The 21357-nt window shown below is 66.4% G+C and overlaps 5 protein-coding genes across 17 annotated transcripts; 2 read left to right on the forward strand and 3 right to left on the reverse strand.

Annotated features, from left to right (window-relative positions):
- Positions 1–63: 63 nt before the first annotated feature.
- On the reverse strand, positions 64–9261 carry ITGA7 (integrin subunit alpha 7). 8 transcript variants are annotated; one of them, XM_065659774.1, is made up of 26 exons: positions 8939–9186; positions 7807–7934; positions 7649–7728; positions 7320–7569; positions 6692–6823; positions 6457–6576; positions 5158–5365; positions 4889–5082; positions 4705–4793; positions 4494–4621; positions 4187–4282; positions 4048–4109; positions 3786–3955; positions 3362–3532; positions 3143–3255; positions 2866–3061; positions 2694–2777; positions 2528–2607; positions 2365–2442; positions 2146–2248; positions 1889–2065; positions 1717–1800; positions 1378–1491; positions 1204–1302; positions 999–1124; positions 64–367 (listed from the first exon to the last, which is right to left on the reverse strand). In XM_065659774.1, the coding sequence occupies exons 1-26, from the start codon at positions 9100–9102 to the stop codon at positions 188–190; spliced, it is 3426 nt and encodes a 1141-aa protein (XP_065515846.1). In that variant the 5' UTR covers positions 9103–9186; the 3' UTR covers positions 64–187. The 8 variants fall into 8 exon arrangements, with proteins under 8 accessions (XP_065515846.1, XP_065515852.1, XP_065515850.1 ...); XM_065659773.1 differs by lacking the exon at positions 64–367 and adding an exon at positions 374–637 and having other exon boundaries at positions 8939–9198; XM_065659780.1 differs by lacking the exon at positions 6692–6823 and having other exon boundaries at positions 8939–9261.
- Positions 9262–9418: 157 nt separating this feature from the next.
- On the forward strand, positions 9419–12250 carry BLOC1S1 (biogenesis of lysosomal organelles complex 1 subunit 1). Of its 2 annotated transcripts, none has more exons than XM_065659801.1 (5): positions 9419–9955; positions 10761–10943; positions 11153–11264; positions 11724–11856; positions 12067–12250. In XM_065659801.1, exons 1-5 carry the CDS (start codon positions 9754–9756, stop codon positions 12175–12177), a joined length of 741 nt encoding a protein of 246 aa, XP_065515873.1. In that variant the 5' UTR covers positions 9419–9753; the 3' UTR covers positions 12178–12250. The 2 variants fall into 2 exon arrangements, with proteins under 2 accessions (XP_065515873.1, XP_065515874.1); XM_065659802.1 differs by having other exon boundaries at positions 9424–9955; positions 11192–11264; positions 12067–12248.
- An 86-nt stretch (positions 12251–12336) lies between these two features.
- RDH5 (retinol dehydrogenase 5) lies at positions 12337–15595 on the forward strand. Of its 2 annotated transcripts, none has more exons than XM_065659799.1 (5): positions 12337–12700; positions 13114–13891; positions 14357–14615; positions 14685–14848; positions 15301–15595. In XM_065659799.1, the coding sequence occupies exons 2-5, from the start codon at positions 13576–13578 to the stop codon at positions 15522–15524; spliced, it is 963 nt and encodes a 320-aa protein (XP_065515871.1). In that variant the 5' UTR covers positions 12337–12700; positions 13114–13575; the 3' UTR covers positions 15525–15595. The 2 variants fall into 2 exon arrangements, with proteins under 2 accessions (XP_065515871.1, XP_065515872.1); XM_065659800.1 differs by lacking the exon at positions 12337–12700 and having other exon boundaries at positions 13124–13173; positions 13571–13891.
- A 62-nt stretch (positions 15596–15657) lies between these two features.
- On the reverse strand, positions 15658–18236 carry CD63 (CD63 molecule). The gene is made up of 7 exons (XM_065659803.1): positions 18049–18236; positions 16891–17079; positions 16559–16633; positions 16371–16466; positions 16145–16288; positions 15987–16070; positions 15658–15835 (listed from the first exon to the last, which is right to left on the reverse strand). The coding sequence occupies exons 1-7, from the start codon at positions 18112–18114 to the stop codon at positions 15770–15772; spliced, it is 720 nt and encodes a 239-aa protein (XP_065515875.1). The 5' UTR covers positions 18115–18236; the 3' UTR covers positions 15658–15769.
- An 88-nt stretch (positions 18237–18324) lies between these two features.
- Positions 18325–21063, reverse strand: INPP1 (inositol polyphosphate-1-phosphatase). Of its 4 annotated transcripts, none has more exons than XM_065659792.1 (6): positions 20742–21063; positions 19962–20179; positions 19773–19833; positions 19496–19696; positions 19249–19423; positions 18325–19173 (listed from the first exon to the last, which is right to left on the reverse strand). In XM_065659792.1, the coding sequence occupies exons 2-6, from the start codon at positions 20163–20165 to the stop codon at positions 18681–18683; spliced, it is 1134 nt and encodes a 377-aa protein (XP_065515864.1). In that variant the 5' UTR covers positions 20166–20179; positions 20742–21063; the 3' UTR covers positions 18325–18680. The 4 variants fall into 4 exon arrangements, with proteins under 4 accessions (XP_065515864.1, XP_065515866.1, XP_065515863.1 ...); XM_065659794.1 differs by having other exon boundaries at positions 19962–20194; XM_065659791.1 differs by having other exon boundaries at positions 20687–21063.
- Positions 21064–21357: the final 294 nt, after the last annotated feature.

The raw sequence follows: 21357 nt of genomic DNA on the forward strand, positions 1-21357 counted from the left end.
TTTCGCCACACCCATCATGGCCGCTCCCTGCCTCCTTCTCCACTCTCCTCATGGTCGACCCCGTCCTTGGTGCCCCCACGGAGGGGCCGCTGCTTTATTGGGTCGAGCATCGCCGCGGGGCGAATGGCCCCGTCCCGGCGCCGCCGCCGCCGCGGCTCCATCCCCGGGAGGGTCCCCGGTGCCGGGGTCACGCGGAGCTGGGGGTGACGCGGCCGTCGCCGCCGTCGCTCAGCGCTGCCCACTCCTTGCGCTGGATCGTTCCCGTCTTCTCCTCGCGGAACTGCGGCCGCTGCTCCCGCGGGATCTTCACCGCGTGGTGCTGCGGCAGCGCAGGCGGCACCGCTCGTGCCCGGCGGAAGAACCCGACCTGCGGCGCGCGGCGTCAGCGCTGCCCCGGCCCGGGCGTCCCTTGGTGCTCGCTCAGAGGGACCCGCACCGGCACGGCCCCGCACACAGCCCACGTGTACACACACACGGGACACACGCGTGTGCTGCGCAGCCCCAACGTGCCCTGTGCTGTGGGGGGGGGAGCGGGATGGCTGGGTGCCATGGCGTGGAGTAAAATGGAATGGAATGGTTGGGTGGTATGGCATCGGGTGGCACGGAATGGAGCGGCTGGGTGGCGTGGCATGGCATCCTATGGAATGGCAAGGAATGGCTGGGTGGGATGGCATGATATGGCATGGCTGAGTGGGGTGGCAAGGAATGGAATGGCTGAGTTGCATGGTGTGGGGTGGCAAGGAATGGAATGGCTGAGTTGCATGGTGTGGGGTGGCAAGGAATGGAATGGCAGGGTGGCATGGCATTCCTGTGGTGGCACATGTCATAGCATGGCAGGGGTGGCACAGCACTGCACAGTGTGGCACAGCACAGCACGGCACAGCACTGCGTGGCCCTGCGTGGCACAGCATAGCACAGCGTGGCACAGCACCCCCAGGGGACCCTGCACCTAAGGCAGGGGCCGCCTCTCGCTGCCAGAGCCCATCCCTGCCGCTCACCTTCCAGAGCCCGGCCACGAGCAGTGCCAGGAGGATGATGCCGGCCAGCACTGCCAGCAGGATCACCCACCAGGGCACACCACCCGCCACCGCTGCGCCGGGGTCCAGGTAGATGCTGATGGGGATCTGTGGAGGGGACAGGGGTCAGCGGGACAGGAGGGGGGTACTGGGGGCGGGGGTGTGTCCGGGTGTGGTGGGGCTGGACCTGCACCGACGCATCCCTCAGCACCAGGTTCTTGATAGAGGAGGTCACCGAGACGCTTGCGCGGACGATGAGCTCCACCGAGGTGACAGCCAGGAACTCCTGCGGGGCGGGGGGTGAGCACCAGCTCCATCCCTGTCCCCATCCCTGTCCCCATGCCTGTCCCAAGGCTCCCACCTCCAGGAAGGTGCCGTTCCAGAGGCGGCCGCGAGCGCTCAGCACAGCTGCGCGCTCAAAGCTGGGCAATGGGCAGCGGAATGGCCGGCAGCGTGCAGTGCCCTGGGCACAGTCCTGTGGAGGCGGTCAGACACCAGTGGGGGCACCGCAGGAATGGGGCACCCCATTAAAGAGGCACCTTAGGCCAGGGTTATCCCATGAGTGGCTGAACCCCATAAGTGGGGACATGCCACAAGCAGGGGCACCCCATATGCAGGGGTACCCCAAGAATAAGTGCACCCCATGAATAGGGGCACCCCATAACCGGGTTCACCCCATAACCGGGTTCCCCTCTCTCACCAACGTGACATTCCTCCTCCTCTCGGCGGGTGCCGGCACCCACCAGGCCCCCGGTGTGGGCTGCTCTGTCTGCCCCTGGGGCTCCTGGAAGAGGGGGGGATAAGGCCAGGAATGGGGTGGGAGCAGCAGGAGCCGGGCAGGCACCGGCGCGTCCCCATGGCAGCGGCCATACCAGTGCCAGGCGCAGGGGGTTGGCAGCAGGGCTGCAGGGCAGTGCTTGCCCTGGGGCCACCACCAGCTCCATGTACAGCGGGTACAGGAGCCACTTCCCGTTGGGGAGCTCGTGGGGCCAGAGCAGCGTCAGGAAGGCTGAGCCCAGCGTCTTCACCGACTGGCCCCGGTTGGAGACCTAGGGAGTCCGGGTGTCAATGGGGCTGCCCCATCAGTGAGCGCAGGGCGGGCGGTGGGGTTCCCCAGACGGGCACTCACCGTCACCTCGAAGCGCACAGCGCTGCCCACTTGGCTCTCGTGCTTCACGGCGCTCTCTCCCCGCACGGTGCCGCCAAAGAAGAGCCGCGGTGGCACCGCCACGCTATGGGGACAACGCGGGGGGGTGTTTGTGTGTGTGTGGTGTCAGGGCAGGGCCGGGGGTGGTTCCCGGACCCACATCCGCACATGGGGACAATGGGAGTCCCCACCTGCACTCACCCTGTCACTGAGAGTGGCAGCTCGATGACCACACGTGCACGAGCCACCACCGGCACCAGCCCCGGCTGCTCGCTGATGCTGTGGGGAGCAATGGGGGTTTATGGGGGGGCATCACCCCAAGTCGTCCCCCCCCTCCTGTGATGTGCCCATGGCTACAGCTCACGTGGACAGCACCAGCTCCACCGCCAGGTCTGTGGTCTGAAGCGTGATGCCTGAGGTGCTGAGGATGAGGAAGAACCGGACCTGGGGGCAGAGGAAGGGTGAGAGGGGCAGGATCGGGGGGCAGGACAGGGGGAGCAGGAGTGGGGTCTCATGGGGGCTGCACCCACCTCGGCCCCACGCCGCAGGGGGTTCCCAAGCTCACATTCCACTCGGGAGCCATTCTGGTTGGCGAGACACAGCACCGGCTTCTCCTGAGGGACAGAGAGCTGAGCCCCCCCTGCCCTCCATAGCGCTCCTCCCAGCACCCCATAGCGCCCCCCCCAGCACCCCCATGCGCACCGCGGGGTGCCCCTCATCCTGACGCAGGGCAGAGTAGGGCAGCTCGGGGGGAAAGGAGGCGCTGAGCAGCGCCTCATGTGCGTCATCCCCATCCCGCTGCGGCTCTGCCGGCTCCGAGGGCTCATTGGTGACGTAGATCTCCAGGGCCACGTCCTTCTGGTCACTGATGGCGAGGATGGCGGCACCATCGTCCCCCCTGCAGCAGAGCCACTGTGAAACCCCCCCGCGGTGTCACCGGAACCCTGTGGGGTGAGCACCCACCGTGTCTGCCCCTCACCGTGGCAGTGGCAGGAACTCGGCATCCCCGATGCGGGCGCAGAACTGGAAGTGGAGCTGGAGGTTGCTCTGACAGATCTTGTCGTCCCCACAGCCCTGCTTCAGGAAGTGAACCTGGGGACAGGGATGCTCCAGGCAATGGGACCCAAGGAGCAGGGACAGGGATGCTCCAGGCAATGGGACCCATGGAGGAGGAAGGAGGGATGTGGCCAGTGCCCACCTCAGTGCGGTGGCTGTTGGGCTGCTGTGGGCTTAGCGCAGGTGACAGTGGTGGCAGGACCGAGCCCCGGCGGAGCCGTGCTGAATCCTGGCGCTGCCGCGTGGCCCCATCTCCATGGATGCCATAAGCCAAGGACATGGTGATGGGGCGCAGCTTGTCACGGATGTTGTCCTGTGGGAATGAGGGTGAGGGGAGCCGTGGAGGGACAGGATAGGGTGGGGTTGGCATGGGAATATGGATGGGGATGGAAACAAGGATGAGGTTTACAGCTGGACTCAACAGTCTTAAAGGTGTTTTCCATCCTAAATAATGCTATGAAGGTGGAGGTGGGGATGATGATGGGAATAGGGATGCAAATGGAATGGAAATGATGTGGAACAGGGATGGGGATGCAGATGAGGATGGGGAAGGGGCTGGGCCCCACCTGGAGCTGGAAGGTGGCTGTGACGCAGACCCGCGCCTGCTGCCGCGGCAGCTCCACGGTGCCGGAGAACTGGTGCTCGGGGTCTGAGCTGCGCCGGCTCAGGAAGGCGCCGCGGGGAGCGTGGCCGAGGCGCCGCCTTTCAGCATCCGCGTCCAGCACGTACTGCAGCGCTGGGGGCACAGGGACGGCCGCAGTGCCAGGCGGGTCCTGGTCCTGCCTGGGGACGCGGTGGGGCACAGGGACTGATGCCCCCGGTGCTCACCGAGGCGGGGGCCGAAGCTGCCAGGACTGGCTGTGTAGCTGAAGCAGGCGCCGACGTCCACGCTGGGGGGCAGCGAATGAGCCGGGGGCCAAGGTGGGGGTACAGAGGGGTACGGGGGGGTGGGATCCGGGGCACCCACCAGACGCCTTCGTGGTGCCGGCAGTTGCTCTGCTCCAGGTCGATGTTGGGGGGGTCCAGGGTCACATTGCTGGAGACGTGGACGACGGGGCGGGCTCTGCCGGGGAGAAACGGGGGGGGCAGGATGGGACCCCCCCTGGGCACCCCGAGCCCTGTACCAGGATCCCCCCGGGCCAGGGGAGGCTCGGGTCGGGGGTAAGGGGAGCCCATGATGGAGGTGATGGGAGATGCTCAGGGATGTGGTGCTCTGGAATAGGGGTCTCAGGGACGGGGGGTTCGGGATGGGACACGCTTAAAGGGGCACCCACCTGTACAGCACCACAGTGTCTGAGAGGGATCCCACAAGCAGGTCAGGGTAGAGGTTCCCATCCACGTCCAGCCCCCCCGAGAGCGAATACCCGAATGCCGTTACCCCCACGGCCTCCCCGTCCAGCACCTGCGACAGGACCCGTGGTGGCACTGGGGGGCAGACGATGGGCAATGCCTGCCCCCCCCCGGGCCAGCACCCCCCACACACACCTGCGCCGGTGCAGCCACAATGCCCAGTCTGCTGCCGTGGTAGATGTAGACTTTGCCGGCGCCGTCGAAGGGGGCTCCAACGGCCAGGTCTGGGGGGGGGGCAAGGGCAGGGAATGGGATGAGGTGTGGGGGGGACACCCCTCTATGGGATGCGCCCCTCTGCAGCGCCCGGCCGGGTCCGCACCCTCGAAGCCGTCGTGGTTGAGGTCCCCGGCGGCGCTGAGGGCGATGCCGAACATGGAGCCGCGGGTGCCATTGAGGCGCAGGGGGGTGGCGGCGTCCCAGCGCCCCGAGGGGTTGATGTAGACGTAGGCGGCGCCCCCGATCTCCTTCTGGCGCTCGAAGAAGTGGGGGGCCCCCACCACCAGGTCCAGCCACCTGCGGGGCCGCTGCTCTGTCACCATTGGGGGTGCTGAGGGGCCAAGTACGGGTCCGGGGTCCCGCCCCCCTCACCCGTCGCTGTTGAGGTCCAGCACGGCCACGCTGTGCCCGAAGGCGGAGCTGAGCTGCTGCCCCGGCACCACGGCCTCGGGCACCAGCCGGTTCGCGCTGTCGCGGCGCAGGATGACAACGGCTCCGGTGTGGTTGGCGCGGGGGGCGCCGGTGACGAAGCTCAGCTCCTGCCGCCGCGTCAGCCCCGCGCCCGACGCCACCGAGAACCCTGCAGGGGGAAGGACGGACGTGGTGTCGGTGCCGGCCCCGGCCCCTGACCCCCCACCCGCCGCCGCTGCCGCCTCCTGCCCTGGGGTCCGTTGGGTGGGAATGGGGGGGCTCTGCCCGTGCCTCAGTTTCCCTTCTCTGTGCTGGGGGGGGCAGGACCCCAATTGCCAGGAGGGAAGATGTGTGAGGTGTCCCTGCCCATGGCAGGGGGGTTGGAACCAGATGATCTTGAGGTCCTTTCCAACCCTAACTGTTCTATGATTCTATGATTCTAAGATCTGGAGTGGGAGAATGTAATATTTAGGGCTGGATCCATGTCCGTCCCCCTCCCCCCCCCCCCCCCCGGAGAGCAGCAGAGCCCCCCCAGTGTGAGGCTGGAAGCCTCTGCCCCACATGCAGCAGTTGCCATGCGCGGCCCCCCCAGAGACCCCAAGTCCCCCCCTACGGGCTCTATGCATCCCCCCATGCAGAGACACCTCGGAGGGGGACATGCGGGAGACGGTGGGTGCTGCGAGGGGGGGAAATCACACCAGGCTCTGATACCCCCCCAGCCTGGTGGGTCTCCACCAGCCCTGGCACCACACACATAAACACAGAACAGGAAGACGGGACCCCTGTGGGACACACAGTGTTTGGGGGGGAGCATGCAGGGGGGCAGCCACACATGTGCATGACCGAGCATTCCAGAGGTGTGCACAAGAGGACACACATAAACATGCGGGGGGGGTGCTGGATGTGAGCGTGCACGAGGAGGTGCTGGGTGCTTGTGTGTGGGTGCATGGGGACATGCGTGTATAGGGACATGGTTATATGTATGCAGGGGGGGACGCGTGCATGGAGACACAGGGAGACATGTCTGTAAGGAGATACGTGCGCAGAGACATGTCTGTGGCGTGTATGGGGACACACATCCGTATGGGACACATCTGTATGGGACACATTTGTACAGTGCCATGTGTGAGCCCATGTGTGCTGCCAGCCCTGCCAGCGGCTCCACTCCTCTCTGTTCCACAGACATGGGGACACACGGGGGGGACACACTCCGGGGCACACGGGCCCGGGGGGGGGGGGGGGCACACGGGCGTTACGAACCCACGTAGCTATTGTGGGGCAGGTCTGCGGCCGCGCCGGGCACGGTCTCGCCGGGCGCCGCGCTCCTGTAGACCACTTGGTCGGGCTCGGAGCCGCCGACGCCAGTCGCGAAGAGCAGCCCTGCACGGGCCGCGGGGACACGCGGTCACTAGGGCCGGGGCGGGCGGCGGCGGGGCCGGGCCGGGGCCGGGGGGGGCGTTCCCCGGTGCCGCGCCCGCGCCCCACCCGTCCCTACCCAGGTAACTGTTGGCGGGCACAGGGATGAGCGTGGGGTCCTGCTCCTTCTCGCCCCCTGCCTCGTAGGGGCCGTCGTCGAAGCGCAGCGGGTCCAGGGGGCTTTGGGGCAGCAGCTCCACGCGCAGGGTCCCTGCGAGCCCAACGCGGGGGGGGCAGCACCCAGGGAACCCCCCTTCTGTGCGTGCCAGGGGCAGCGGGCACCGCCCCCCACGGACATATGCACACGCAGCTCACACACATGCGCACACTCATGTGGCATACACACGTACGTGTGTGCTTGCGCCCAGCTGTAGCATACACACATCCATGTGTGTTTGCACCCAGGATGTACACACATGCACACACAAACATGTGCTCACATCCACAGCATGTGTGCAGCCCCATGCTCACACACACACATGTTCACACCCAGCATGAACACACGTGCTCATGCCCATGGCATGCATGCAGCTATGTGCTCACACCTGTGGTGTGTTCACACACATGCATGCTCACATCCACACGTGCTCACACTCATGTTCACGCCCACATGTTCACGCTCACCCCCAGCTAACCCTCCCCTATACATATCCCCCCACCCAGACCATGCTCCCACCCGCTCCCACCTGCATTCTCCCGGCTCTCACCCTTCCAGTTGTAGGTGCCGGGTGCTCCCAGCAGCAGGTAGAGGCGGTCAGGGCTGAAGGCTGCGGCCAGGCCTTGCTGGCAGGACCCGAACTGCTCGTGGCCCTGCGGCCGCCCCCGGCAGAAGCTCCAGTCACCGCCCTCAGGCTCGTCCCGCAGGTCCTGGCCCAGCACAAAGCAGCGGCCGAGAACGTCCCGGGTCTCCAGCGGCTGCCGCACGCGGTGCCGTGCCTCGTACCGGTGCGCGCAGGTCTGCAGGGGACAGGGGTATCAGTGGGGCCGGGGGGGGTCAATGGCACCAGTAGGGCTCGGGGAGGGTCTCAACACTTACCACAATCTTGCCGCCTGCACCCTGGCTTGACACACTCACCCCCAGCCACTGGTTCTCTTTGCTCTCCCGCTCCAGGTCCACTGGCAGCGACAGACAGCCTCAGCCCCACACCGACCCCACTGTGGAGTTGGGGGGCAAAGGAGGGGGCATCCACTCACCTCCATCATCAATGGGCACCCGCCAGCAGTCAGAGGGCTCCAGGGTCAGGGGGCAGGCAAAGAGTCCCCCAGTGCGGTTGGCACCTTGGCTGGGCAGCGCTGGTGCCTGTGGGGCCCCCACCAGCAGCCTGGGACAGGGGGGACCCCATCAGCGCGTGTGTGTGTGGTCCCTATCAGTGTATGTGTAAGGGGGTCCTGGGATATCACTTTGTGTGTGTCTATGGGGCACCATGTCCCCTGCAGCTGTCTCAGTGCCCCCGCACCGATTTCACACAGTGCCGGTGCCCACCCAGTGCCAACCCCCCCGCAGCAGCTGCAGCCCCATTGCCCAGCCTCAGTGCACGTGTGGGTGACGCAGCCCCAAACCCTGCCATTCCCTGTCCCTCAGTGCCACAGGTTAGGGACCCGAAGGGCTGGGGCTTGCTGCAGCTGCGCTGAAGGCTCCACAGTGGTCATGGTGGCCTCGGTGCCCCCCCCCAGCCCCACACCGCCACCGGGGGGGGGCACACAATGGCCTCGGGCCCGGGGCCGGTAAAAATAACCTGGAATTCACTCAAAATAACCCGGCCGCGACATGCCCAAACATGGAGGGAGCTGGTGGGGCAGTGGCACCACCACGCTGGGCACCGGTGCCAGCGCTACCGGTGCCAGCTCCAGCGGGACACCGGCACCGGGGTCTATGGGACCCGGGGTGGGGGGGTCCCGGTGCCGCCGGTGCCCGCGCTGGCACGCGGTGTGGGCGTTCGGCAGCTCAACGGCACCGTGGAGGCGGCGGCAGCGCCCTGGGGGAGCCCAGCCCCAGCCTGGGGGGGTTCCCTGTGCTCGATGCTTTGGGCCCCCCAAATCTCTCCCCCCAAACACCCCGCGGTGCCCGTCCCCCCCGGGGTGAATCTCAGTGTTCCAAAAGCCACGTGGGGCAGGAGCCGATTCCCCCTCTGGTGTCCCGGCGAGTGGAGTGGGGTCCCCGACTGAGCAGGGGGGAAACGGATCCGAAGGGGGGGAACACGGACCCGAGGGAGGAGGACACGGACCCCAGTGAGGGGGGACACGCACCCCAATGGGTGGACACGGACCCCAAGAGTGTCCACCTGTCCCCAGCCCCGTTCCGAGTGTCCAGTCTCCCCGCACTCACCAACCCGCGGGTTCGGGGCTCAGCTGCCGGTGCAGCGCCACGGCGAAGCCGAAGAAGCTGCCGCTGGCACCGTCCTTGAGCACGGCGCTGCCCGTGTCCAGGTTGAAGGCGGCGGCGGGCAGCAACCACAGCCAGAGCGGCCAGAGCCGGGCAGCGCCCACCATGGCCCCGGCAGCACCGGGAGCGCCGGCCCCGCCCGCTGCGGTCCCGCCGCTCCGGCCCGGCAGGAGTCCGGGGATACCGGGAACAACGGCCCGGCCCCCCCGCCCCCGCCCCGCCCGCAGGGCTGCGGTCACCGGTGACACGGCGCGGGGCAGAGGCGGCACCGGGCACCGGATCCCCCCGCACCCCACATGGAGCTGATACCCCCGATCACAGCGCACTGCGCCCCTCCTGCCCCGGGACCCTGAGCAGGGTCGGGGTCCCCCTGGAGCGGCTCGGGGGGGGGGGGGGGGGGGGGGCAAGGGGGGTCCCGTCGCATTTCCCAGCTCCCGGCTATTTTTATCCGCTCTCCCGGAGCCTTTGGCCTTGTGAACGCTCCCGGAATGGGAATTCACCCCGAGCCAAGCGGGTCCGTGCCCCCCCGAGCATCCCCCCCTTGTTCCTCCTTCCCACCATTCCCACCGTGGGAAAGAGCCGATCCCTGCTTGGGATGGGACCAGACCCGCTCCCTGGGGGGTGTTCAGGCATCGGGATGAGTGGGACAAGGAATTGGGAATGGCAGGGAGCACAAGGGGTTTGGGGGAGTCAGAGCCCCCCCCCCGAGAACGCCCGGTTGGTAGCATTCCCAGAGCGATGAGGGGATCCCACAGGATATGCTGCAGGATCCTCACAAGGCTCAAAGCAGGAGCTTGGAACAGGGATTGAGGATGAACCCCCCGGGAGCACCCCCCTCCATAGGAAGGTATGATGGACGCTGGAGCCATGCATGGAGCAGATCCCATCATTTCTCTCGGGACACACATGGATGCATCCCGCTGCCCCAGGGAAGCTCATCCTGCCACGCCCATGGGAGAGGTGCGAACCCTCACCCTCCCAGCACCGGAGCCTCATTCCGCTGCAGGGAAGGACAGGAATGTCGGGAGTGGCGCTGTCCGTTATCCTGGCAAATCCCAAACCCCTTCCGCAGGGAGCAGCTGCCACCAAACCCTGCACAGGTTGGGAATGGCAGGATCCACTCCTTCGCCATTCCCGAGGCTGGGAAAAGCACCTGTGTGTCTGTGTAACCGGAGCGCGAACACATGGGGCTATTTTTACCCATTCACTGCTTTATCTTTGGCTCAAGCTCCTGGATCCCTCCCAATGGGACAAGGAGCTGAATCCATAGGAAAAATCCAGCACATTCTCTCCCCTCCCAGACAAGGGGACGAGGAGGTCTTCCTCCTCTTCCTCCTGCTGCAGCATCCTGAGGCTGGTGAGCTCCGAGATCCTGGAACGCTGCCAGCTCTCCTTCAGGAACGCCGCAGCCCCGCTCCACTGCCAGGAGCTCTTTGTACAGCCCCATCCCATTAGCTGCTGGCACACAAATCCCAGTTCCTGGCAGTAGGCCGTATTGTCCGTGTGGGTATTCCAGACCAGCGCCAGCAGCTCTGGCTGGGAAGGAAAAATGGGATTATCTGAGGCCCCCAGAGACCCCTTATAGGGCCCTGTATTCCCCCCACCCCCCAGACCCCCTATAGAGCCCTGTATCCCCCCCCCAGACATCTGTAGACCCCTGTATTCTCCCCTACAGACACCTATAGACCCCACTATCCCCCCATAAGCCCCTATAAAGCCCTGTATCCCCCATAGGCCCCTAGAAAGCCTTATATCCCCCCCATAGGCCACTATAGACCCCCATACGTCCCATCCACGCCCCCACCCGCCACCGAGGCCCCTCAGGGGCGGGGCGGCGCGAGTCACGTGCGGGTGACGCGGAGGCCACAGTCACGTGTCGCCGCCGCCATGCTGTCCCGGCTGCTGAAGGAGCACCAGTCGCGGCAGAGCGAGCGGCGCGAGCTGCAGGGTGAGCCCGCCCCGTCCCCATGGCAACCGCGGGGCGGGGAGCTTCTGATTGGCAGCGGCGGCTGCCGCTTAGCGTTTGGGGGACACGCCATTGGCTGGCGGGGCTGTCCGTCAGGGCGGGGGGGGTGGGGGCGGGAAGGGAGACCCGCGGCTGGGATATTGGTGGGGGAGAAGGGGGGGCGGATAGGCAAGGTGTGATGTCACCGTCAGCCGCGGTGACGTCACGCCGCCCCTGTGACGTCACGGCAGAGCGGAGGCGCAGGGAGGCGATCACGGCTGCCACCCGGCTCACAGAGGCACTGGTGGATCACCTTAACGTGGGGTGAGCAACAGGACCCCCATAGGGACACCCCCATAGGGGTCACCTCAACGTGGGGTGAGCAATGGGACCTCCATAGGGACACCCCCGTAGGGATCACCTCAACGTGGGGTGAGCAATGGGACCCCATAGGGACTCCCCGAACCTCCTTGGGAGCCCCCAGCCCTTATCCCCCAACGTGGGCTCCCCCTGAGTCCCCCCAGACCCTTTTGCCCTTTTGAAACAGGGAGCCCCCCAACACTGGTACCCCCCAACACTGGTGCCCCTTCACCCGCCCCCAAACCTCCTCCCCAGGGTCCCCCCTCCCAAACCTGCATCTGTTGATCCCTGCACCCCTATAACACCCCCAGCTGGGGCAGAGACCCCCCAAAACCCAGCCTGGGTACCCCCAAAGCCTCTTCCCACCCAAGCCCTCTCCTCGGGACCTCTCACGCCATGTCCCCTTCCATGTTCCCCCCACAGCGTGGCGCAGGCCTATGTGAACCAGCGGAAGCTGGACCACGAGGTGAAGACACTGCAGGTCCAGGCAGCGCAGTTCGCCAAGCAGACGGGGCAATGGATCACCATGGTGGAGAACTTCAACCAGGCCCTCAAGGTGGGGGCCCCGAACCACCCCCCACCTGCTGCCATAGGGCAGGGGGCGTCACCCCATACCCAGGGAGCTGGGATTCCCTTTGGGATACACAGAGGGATGTGGCATCCCCGGTGTCACCATGTGCTGGCGGGGGGGGTGTCCCAAAATCAGTGGTTGATGGAGGAGGGGGTGATCCCAAATCCCATTGACTTTCTCCCCCTTATCCCACAGGAGATTGGTGACGTGGAGAACTGGGCACGCAGCATCGAGATGGACATGAGGACCATTGCCACCGCGCTGGAGTATGTGTACAAGGGACAGCTCCAGCCCCCCTGCTCCTGACCCCCGTGGGTCCGTCCGTTCCATCCGTTGTCCCGTCCCGTCCCGTCCCCCGCCCCGTCCCCCCCGTCCCCCCCCCCCCCCGTCACCGTAATAAAGGCTGCTTGTGCCGTGGGCCCCTCCTAAGCCTCCTCATCCTCTTTAGCACTAAGCCCTGAGGCCCCTCTTGCTCCAGGACAAAGGGCTCCTTTGGGCCTGAGGCTCTAATCCACACCCCGCCGCCCCCCCCGGCGAGCTCGGCCCCACCCCCCACCCTGGGGGGGCTGCGAAGGGCACCTGGGGGGATCTGTGTGCCCGGGGGGCTGCCTTCAGCACCTCCCCCGGCCTCCACTCATAATGAGAGACCCCAACATGGTGAGGGGTGTCCCAGCACCCCCCATGCACCCCGTTACCCCCTCCGGAGCTGCACCCAGCCCGGGGAGGGGGAATTTTGGCTGCAGCACCGGGGGAGGAGCAGCCGTGGCCCCCCCCGCAGGTCACACAAACCAGAGCCGCTGCCGCAGCTGCAGGTGCTGCCCCACTGAAGGTAGGGGGAATATAGGGGGTGGGCTCCTCCCTGCATCCCAACCCAGCCTGGGGGGCCTGTGGGGCTGCCCCGTAGCTGCTAGTGCCCTGCCTGGGCAGGGGGAGGTACCTGTCCCCTGCCGCACCTGGCTTTGGGGTCCCTCACCAGAGCCCCCAACAGCACCCACTGCTGGGAGCAATGGGGGGGTCCTGACCCCCACTAAGACCCCCCAAAAGGGGCTCCTGGAGGGGGACACAGCCCCCCATAAGCTATCTTGATGGGGGGGGGTTATGTGGGTTGGGGGGGTCCCAGATGCCAGGGTGTTGGTCACCTCCCAGTGCAGGGCAGGGGGGCTGGGGTTAAATGGGGGGTGGGGGGAGCAGCAGTGACCCTCCCAGTTCCTCCACTGAGTGTCACTGCTGGGTCCTGGCCAGGCGCTGACACCGTGTCCGGTTGATCCCATCCAGACACTGGGAGCCCGGAGCCGGAGCGAGGTGGGTGGGAGAAGCTTCCTCAGTGCCCCCTTTCCCACCCTCCCTGTGTGCGTGTGTGGATCTGACCCACCTAGTGTGGGGCAGGGCAGCGACCTTGGGGTGCCCACTATGGCTTTATGGACGATGAGCTTGAAGGTGGGGTGCAGAGGGTGACCATGGGGTGGCACCCCACTATTGAGGCTCCAATCCCACTGTCCCCCCCTGCCCCACAGCCCCCATAATGTGGCTGCTGATAGTGCTGGAATGGGGCATGTGTTGTTACGGGTGATGACCCCCATAGTGTGGGGCAGGGCAGTGACCTTGGGGTGCCCACCGTGGTTTATGGGCGATGGGGTGACCGAGGCAGGGGGGTCCCCAATGTAGAGGGCTCCAGTCCCACTGTCCCCCTGCCCCACAGCCGCTATGATGTGGCTGGCGATGGCACTGGCGGCGCTGTGCTGGGCGCTGCTGTGGCTGCTGCGGGACCGGCAGACGCTGCCGTCGGTGCAGGACAAGTTTGTGCTGGTGACCGGCTGCGACAGCGGTTTCGGGCGGCTGCTGGCGCGGCGCCTGGCGCGGCGCGGGTACCGCGTGCTCGCTGCCTGCCTCACCCCCGCCGGCGCCGAGGCGCTGCGCCGCGGCTGCCCTGGGCACCTCCGCACCACCCTGCTCGACCTCACCTGCCCCGACAGCATCCGCCGCGCCGTGGAGTGGGTGAGCGATGAGGTGGGCGACAGAGGTGAGTGGGGGTGGGGACCATGGGGTAGGATGGGGGTCTGTGGGGCAGGATGGGGTCCGTGGGGCAGGATGTGGCCTGGGGGGCAGGATCGGGGCCAGGGAGGTCCTGTGAGGTATGGGATGAGGTCCATCAGTAAGGAGCAGGATGGGTGGTCTCAGGAGAGGTGGGTGCTGTAGGACAAGAGGATGTGACCCACCAAGGGATGCTATAGAGCAAGACAAGGAGCTCCATAAGGGGTCATGGGGCAGGACAGGGGGTCCCCAGGATTCAGAGTCCCTGATGAGGTGTTGTAGGACACAGCAGGGGGGTCCCAGTAGGGCAGAAGGTAAGGGTTGGCTCAAAAAGGGCTGTGGAACAAGATGGGCCCGACTGGCAGTGCTGTGGGGTGTGTGGGGTCCAGGGCAGGATGGACGAGTGGGGGAACACAGCAGGGCCAGGCTCCCCTCCTTGGCAAATCCCCTCTAGGTCTCTTTGGGCTGGTGAACAACGCCGGGGTGGCCAATCCCATCGGCCCCACAGAGTGGATGGTGCTGGAGGACTACCGCCAGGTCATGGCCGTCAACGCCTTTGGAGCCATCGAGGTGACGCTGCTGCTACTGCCGCTGCTGAAGCGAGCGCGGGGCCGTGTGGTCAACACCTCCAGTGTCCTGGGCCGCCTCGCAGCAAACGGCGGTGGCTACTGTGTGTCCAAGTACTGCATCGAGGCCTTCAGCGACAGCCTGCGGTGGGTGCTAGGGCCCCCATCAACAGCAGCATCCCCAGCCCCATGGCACTGATCCCCTGCATCCCGCAGGCGCGACATGTACCACTTCGGGGTCAAGGTGAGCATCGTGGAGCCTGGGTTCTTCAAGACGGCGGTGACGGACCTGGAGAGCATCGAGGGGTCTCTGCGGCAGCTTTGGGAGCGGCTGGCACCTGAGACGCGCCTCAGCTATGGGGAGGACTATTTCCGGCAGTGTAAGTGGGGCAGACGCATCCCCCAAGGCCCTCAGAGGGAGGGTTTGAGTTGAAGGGACCTTAAAGATCCTCCAGTTCCACTAGAGTGGGTTGCTCCAGCCTGGCCTTGAATACTGCCAGGGATGGGGCATCCAAACCTTCTCTGTTCAACCCATTCCATGTCCCACCATCCTGATGGTGAAGAGCTTCTGCCTAAGAGCTCATCTCAGTCTCCCCTCGGGCAGGTTAAAGCCATTCCCCTTGGCCTGTCCCTACAGGCCCTTGTTCCAAGCCCCTCTCCAGGTTTCCTGCAGCCCCTTTAGGCACTGGAGCTGCTCTAAGGTCTGCCCTTCAGGAGCCTTCTCTTCTCCAGGCTGAACCAGCCCAGCTCTCTCAGCCTGGCTCCAGGCAGAGCTGCTCCAGCCCTTGCAGCACCGCCTTGCCTGAGCCCCCCATTCCCTTTCCTCCCCCAGACCTCAAGGTGCAGCGCTTCATCATGAACCTCATCTGTGATGCAGACCTGGCCAAGGTGACATGGTGCATGGAGCACGCGCTGAGCGCCCGCTATCCACGCACCCGCTACAGCGCAGGCTGGGACGCCAAGCTGCTCTGGCTCCCTGCCTCCTACCTACCCGCCTGCATTGTGGACCTGGTCTTGGCCACCATCCTGCCCAAGCCTGCCCATCGTGTCCGCTGACCCCCCCGGACCAAGCTGTGTCCCCCCACCAAGGGCTGCCAATAAAAACACCCCCCTTGGTGCCACATGAACCATGGCGCACCCCTGCGTGGTCAATAGTCCGCCCGCATCCCACCCGTGCTGGGCACAGGGATCTATGGAAGCTTTTATTCCCAACCCCAGGCTATGGTGGGGTTTTGGCACGTTGGGTCCTGCAGAGCCCCCCACAGCTCTCCCGGTATGCAGCACTGGGAGCTGGGGGGGGGCTACATGACCTCGTAGCCGCTGCGGATGCCCTTCATGAGACAGCAGGCAAAGACGATACCCAGGATCTAGATAGAGAGAGGGGAAGGGGGTGATATCCACCCTGCTCAGCCCCATACACCGGGCTGGGGGGAGGGCCAGCCCCGCACATGGGGATGGAAGAGGGGGCTCAGCCCCACACATGGGGATGGAAGAGGGGTTCTCAGCTCCATATCCCACTTCAAAGAAGGCGATTCCCAGCGCCACAGCAGCCACGATGAGGATGTTCTTCTTCATCCAGGCTTCGATGCTCTGGAGGCAGCCCTGGGGGGCACAGAGTGGCTCAGGGGGGGCTGTGGGGACCCCAGGAGGGTGACAGGGGGCTGGGGGTGTCTCACGTTCTCATAGACGGTGGCAGGGGTGGGGTGCACGTTGCAGGATGTGCTGTTGATGCGGCAGCAGGACCGAGGCACTGTGCTGTTCTCCCGGAACCGCTCGATGCTGTTCCAGTCTGTGTAGTTGTTGGCTCCACAGCAAGAGAACTGCAGAGAGGGAGGGTCAGTGGGGTCCCCAGTGAGTCAAGGGGGGGTTCCCATGTGTCCCCCCCTCCATCCCATTACTCACATCCCTCTGGAGCTCATCCACTGCCTCCGTCAGGGCTTTGTCCTCCCCATACTTGTTCATGGCATCCCAGAGCCCCTCCTCCAGCACTGTGCGCACCTGGGCGGGGGGGCACAGAAGGGCTTGGGGGGTCAGAGGGATCCTGGCACCTCTGCATGGGGCCATGCCCCCCCCCCCCGACTCATCCCCACCTTGTCCTTGAAGACGTATCCGGCAATGGCAGCGGCGACCTCCACCAGGAAGATGATGCTGAGGAGGACAGCAAACTGTGGGGAGAAGAGGTTGGGGTGTCAGGGTGCAGTGGGGGGAGTCAGGGTGGGTGTTAAAGCGGGGGGGTCAAGGTGCAGTGTGCGTGCTTGGCGGGTCTCTGGGGGTGTCTGGAGAGCCTGGGCACTCACTGTGGGGACCATGCAGTAACTCTCCTTCCAGGGTGCAGTACGGGAGTCTTAGGGAGTGTTTGAGGGGTGTTTGGGCAGCTCTGGGGGTGTGTTTGTGGTGGTCTCAGGGGGGTCCAGGTGCTCACCGTGGTGACCATGCAATAACTCTCCTTCCAGGCTCCGCAGCAGCCGAAGAAGGAGATGAAGAAGATGATGATGCCGAGGACCAGGATGGCCACTGGGGTGCCGGCGGCCGAGGCCGTGCTCACCACCAGCGCCTTATCCAGCGCCACCTGCGCGTAGATCCCGATGGCTACGAGGGCAACGCCGCATACCTGGGGGGGGGCAGAGCCGCTGGGTGGCAGCCGGGAGCCCCCCGATGAGGGGGGGCACCTGCGTCCTCCCTTTGACAGGGGGGTTGTCTTCAAAGTAGGGACCCCCTCGTCCCCCTATCCCAGCCACGCTCTGGGGGTGCAGCGGGGTATGGGGGGCCCGATCCTGCCCCATGGACGGACACTCCCGGCGCTGGCTGCTGCGGAACGCTAGGAAGTCCGGGAAGTCCAGGATGAAGCGCGGCCTTCCGGCCACGGCGAGAGGCTGCGGGGGGGGGGGGAAACGCCAGCCCCCCCACGGTGCTGGGGAGCCAGGGCAGGGCGTGGGGGTGTCACCCCGGCCTCGGTTCCCCCCCATCCTGGCCCCTGTTTGCTCGCTGGGCCGGGCCCGGCTGCACAAACACTCCTGGGGAGAGTCGGGGGAGAGCTGGCGCCAGTGTCCCCATCGCGGCCCACCCCCCCCCGCTGGCGGGTGGCCCGAGGCCCTTCAGGGGTGACTCAGCCCCACAGAGCCGGGGTGGGGACCGGGACGAGTCACTCCCCGCTGGGGGGGGCCGGGAAAGGGCCGGTTTGTGCCCCCCCTCCCCGCTTCAGCCGTTGGCTCCTCCTTCCTCACCCCGACTTCCCCAAACCTCCCCCTGACCCCCCCCCGCGGGAGCCCCGCAGGGACCGGGGTGTCCCGGTCACCCCCTGGGGGGGGGGTGTTTGTACCCCCTCCCCCCGCCTTGGTGTCCCTGGTACCGCCCGTACCGGCCGCGTTACTCCTGGAACCTACCGATGGCGGCGGGGGGCACGGGCAGGGCCCTGTGCGGGCAGGACTCCCCCTCCCACCCCGGGGTGCCCTGACTCCCAGCAAGAGGGGCCGCCGCCTGACGTGAGACTGGGGCGGGTCCCGAGTCCTCCTTCCCCGGTTCCCTCCCGGTTCTCTCCGGTTCCCAACCCGGTTTCTCCCCCAACAGGCCCCGCACTCACCCAGAAGATGAAGTTGAACACGAAAACCAGGAACTTCACGCATTTCATCCCGCCCTCGACCGCCATGGCCCGTCCTGCGGGAGCCGCCGCTCAGCCCCGGTACCGCTCCCGTTCCTGTCCCCTCCTCTGCTTATGCTCCCGCTCCTGTCCCCGGGCGCTCACCGGCGCCCCTGTTTCACCGCCCGCCCCGCGATCATGTGACGGGACCGGGGCGAGTCCTCGGACAGCACCGGCACCGCCCCGGGCCCGCCCCCGCCCCGCAGCACAGACACCGGGTGCGGGGGACGCTTTAATGGGGGGCTCGGGAGGGCGGGGTAGCATCACAGAGCTCCCATCGCAAAGACACAGCACCTGGGACCCCATAACCGCAGCCCCGGGGTCCCGGACAACCCACGACACCACCCCGGGTCCCAGCGTCCTGCCAGCCTTGGTCCACCCCCTGAAAACCCCAAAGCCTGCACCCAGAGGTCTCTGACACCCCATAAGCTGCACCCTGAGGTATCAGACACCTCATACACTGCACTCAGAGGTCCCTGCTGTCCTGTACTCTACAACCTGACAACCCAGTGACCCACCACCCTTGGTCCCAGACACCCTATACCCTGGTCCTGCCACCCCTGGTTCCCATGCTCTCAGAGCCCTGGCACGGTGTCCAGTGTGGCCAGCACAGCCTCGAGGTGCTGGGGGTCCACATAGGCCACAAGGCCGCTGCAGTTCGCCCAGCGTCTGGCCCCGTCCACCCCTTCTATGGGGTGGTTGTAAACCAGCTCGGGGGGGGTCCCGATGCCCCCTGCTCGCCGCGCCTGCAGGGCCTCTGCCAAGGCCACAATCCCCCCGCCCAGGGCACGCAGGATGGCGTGAGGAGCGCAGGTGTCCCAGGCAAAGGTGCTGCCCTCCGAGAGCACGTAGATGTCCGCCAGCCCAAGGATGACGCAGAGCAGCTTGTACCCGGCACCGGCGGCAAAGAGCAGGCGCCCGCCGCAGAGCGGCTTCAGCGCTGCCTGCACTGCTGGCACCTCGGCGCGGCTCAGCACCACGCGTGGCACCAGCGACGGTCCTGGGGGGCTCAGCGAGCTCAGCCGCGTGTCCCCATAAGCGATGCCCCAGTGGTACCGGCCCTGCCACCTGCGGGGATGGGGACCCTCAGTGCAGGCACCGGTGGGGTCCCACTCACCCCGGTGCTGCCTGTGGTGCCTGTACCTGCACGTCTCAGAGTCCCGCCGGAAGAAGGGCTCGTTGATGACACCCAGCACAGGGCAGCCCGTGTGCCGGTTGTAGGCGCCGATGAGCACCAGTGCCGAGCACAGCCCAGCTGGAGCAATGCCGTCGACAGGGCCCACGTTCTCGCTCCCACGGATGTACTCGTTGGTGGAGTCTGTGGGTGAAGCCGGGGCTTAGCCATGGGGATGGGGTGATCCTGACCCAGCCCATGCCAGCACCCCCTCACCAATGGGGTCTATCCAGATGGCCAGGTCCTGCAGGGGGATGCTCAGCTCCATGCCAGCCAGTGCCGCATCTCCCAGGGCCACGTCCCGGTGCACGGCGTCCGACAGCAGCTCTGCGGCCTTGCGCTCAGGCTCCAGCACCGCCAGCAGCAGCGCTGCTGTGTCCCCCGGCGTGGCGCACACCCGCACCGTCACCATCTCACCTGTGGTGCCCTGGCTTCAGCACCGACCTCTGGAGTGGGACGCCCCCCCTCAGCCCTGCTGCACCCCCAGACTCACCCTCAAGGCTCCTGAACTCGTTGGACTCTTCGCCATGGATGTGGCCCTGCAGCTCTGGGAACTAGAGACGGGGTGGCTCAGCTGCAGCGCAGGGGGAGCCCTCACCTCATCCCACCCCGTCCACCCCATGCCATGCCATCCCATGCCATGCCATCCCATGCCATGCCATCCACCCCATCCCACCCCTACCTCCTTCCCCAGGTCATGCTTGATGACCTCCTGGATGAGGACATCCGCCAGTGTCTTGAAGTCCTGCAGAAACCTCTGGTTCCGGTCGGGTCCTGTCTTCTCGGCCACCAGGAGCTGGAAGAGCGGCTGCTCCTGCCGGCACAGCCGGGCGATATCCGCAGCCTTCTCTGAGGCGCTCACCAGGGCCTGGAGCAGCCCAGCCATGGCCAGGGCTGGGGCTAGGGGACACGGGGCTGAGGGGACGTGGCACTGCGGTGACGTGGCCTCCCACCTCCTGCCCAGTGGTTTTGGGGTTTGGGCAGGGTAAGGACGTGGCTGCAGTGATCCTACCCAATGCCAGAGGCCACAGCTCGGACGTGGGGATGTGGATGTGGGGATGTAGGGACGTGTGACGTGAGGATGGGGTCATGGGGCCATGGGAATATGGGGACATGGACGTAGGGACGTGGGACTGTGGAGACATGGGGAAATAGGGACATGGGGATGGGGATGTGGCCACGTGGAGACATGGCAATTGGGACACGGGGACAAGGACGTGGGGCTGGCCACAAGACACAGCAGGGCTGTGGGGGCAGGTCCCCGTTGCCCCCGGGGCGGTGTGGGGTGGCTGGGCCGCCCCCCGACAGCGAGACCTATCTCGGGACATCCCCCCCGGACCTCCCGTGCTCCCCCCGCCCCGGGACCCCCGTGTGCCCCCCCCGGGACCCCCTTCCCGGCTCCCCCACCTGCGACGGCCCCGGAAAGGTCCCGAGCCCACTCCCGCCCACTCCTTGCCGTTACCGGGGCCGGTTCCTCTCACAGCTCCTGGGGGGCGGCCCGTGGGGCGGGGCCGGCCGGGACGCGTCACGGCGCCTCTTTAACCCCCTCGGTACCGAGCGGCGGGCGTAAAACCCCCAGCGGGGCTGGGGGGGGACACGCTGCTGTCAGTGCTCCCCGACCCGCCACCTGCTTCCGCTTGTCGCTTTGTAGCTTCCGTCGCCGCGGGACCGGTGACACCGAGATTCGGTGATGCCTCGGGGAACGGGGAACGGCCGCACCGGGAACGGTTGGGGGTCAGCCCCCACAACAAACACTTCCCTCCCGCCTCATCCCACCTCCTCCGGGACCACCCCCCGGGGTACCGGTGCGGGTTGTGTCTCCCAGCGCCACACGGTGGCGCGCTCGCCCCGCTTCGGTATTACCGGCTCCGCTGTGTCGCCCCCTGGCGGGATGCGCTTGACACCGCTCCGGTAGTGGGGAGTAGCTGAGGGGAGTATAATGGGACAACGGGATGGCTCCTTCATCACCTTCACCCCACCGGTGCTGGTTTGGTACCGTAGGGGGGAGTCTCTGCACCGCTAGAAGGGAGAGTGACCGGCTGCAGCCCCTCTACCACGGGTTTGCCGAGCCTCCGGTT

The sequence above is a fragment of the Lathamus discolor genome, chromosome 23, assembly GCF_037157495.1.
Source record: "Lathamus discolor isolate bLatDis1 chromosome 23, bLatDis1.hap1, whole genome shotgun sequence".
NCBI classification, from domain to species: Eukaryota; Metazoa; Chordata; class Aves; order Psittaciformes; family Psittacidae; genus Lathamus; species Lathamus discolor.

What these genes read in the sequence shown, in the direction of transcription:
- INPP1 (XM_065659792.1), bottom strand. Translation starts at nt 20,165, where the DNA reads ATGGCTGGGCTGCTCCAGGCCCTGGTGAGCGCCTCAGAGAAGGCTGCG. An exon ending in CATCTGGATAGACCCCATTG is followed by an intron (nt 19,424 to 19,495) that starts GTGAGGGGGTGC and finishes CTTCACCCACAG; the next exon opens with ACTCCACCAACGAGTACATC. An exon ending in CGGGACTCTGAGACGTGCAG is followed by an intron (nt 19,174 to 19,248) that starts GTACAGGCACCA and finishes CCATCCCCGCAG; the next exon opens with GTGGCAGGGCCGGTACCACT.
- CD63 (XM_065659803.1), bottom strand. Translation starts at nt 18,114, where the DNA reads ATGGCGGTCGAGGGCGGGATGAAATGCGTGAAGTTCCTGGTTTTCGTG. An exon ending in TGTTCAACTTCATCTTCTGG is followed by an intron (nt 17,080 to 18,048) that starts GTGAGTGCGGGG and finishes GCCCCCCCCCAG; the next exon opens with GTATGCGGCGTTGCCCTCGT. An exon ending in TGGGAATCGCCTTCTTTGAA is followed by an intron (nt 15,836 to 15,986) that starts GTGGGATATGGA and finishes CTCTCTATCTAG; the next exon opens with ATCCTGGGTATCGTCTTTGC.
- ITGA7 (XM_065659773.1), bottom strand. Translation starts at nt 9,102, where the DNA reads ATGGTGGGCGCTGCCCGGCTCTGGCCGCTCTGGCTGTGGTTGCTGCCC. An exon ending in CGGCACCTACAACTGGAAGG is followed by an intron (nt 6,824 to 7,319) that starts GTGAGAGCCGGG and finishes TTGGGCTCGCAG; the next exon opens with GGACCCTGCGCGTGGAGCTG. An exon ending in CCAACAGCCACCGCACTGAG is followed by an intron (nt 3,256 to 3,361) that starts GTGGGCACTGGC and finishes CCCTGTCCCCAG; the next exon opens with GTTCACTTCCTGAAGCAGGG.
- BLOC1S1 (XM_065659801.1), top strand. Translation starts at nt 9,754, where the DNA reads ATGCTGCAGGATCCTCACAAGGCTCAAAGCAGGAGCTTGGAACAGGGA. An exon ending in CGAGCGGCGCGAGCTGCAGG is followed by an intron (nt 10,944 to 11,152) that starts GTGAGCCCGCCC and finishes TGTCACCGTCAG; the next exon opens with CCGCGGTGACGTCACGCCGC. An exon ending in GTGGATCACCTTAACGTGGG is followed by an intron (nt 11,265 to 11,723) that starts GTGAGCAACAGG and finishes TTCCCCCCACAG; the next exon opens with CGTGGCGCAGGCCTATGTGA.
- RDH5 (XM_065659799.1), top strand. Translation starts at nt 13,576, where the DNA reads ATGATGTGGCTGGCGATGGCACTGGCGGCGCTGTGCTGGGCGCTGCTG. An exon ending in CGATGAGGTGGGCGACAGAG is followed by an intron (nt 13,892 to 14,356) that starts GTGAGTGGGGGT and finishes AATCCCCTCTAG; the next exon opens with GTCTCTTTGGGCTGGTGAAC. An exon ending in GGAGGACTATTTCCGGCAGT is followed by an intron (nt 14,849 to 15,300) that starts GTAAGTGGGGCA and finishes TTCCTCCCCCAG; the next exon opens with ACCTCAAGGTGCAGCGCTTC.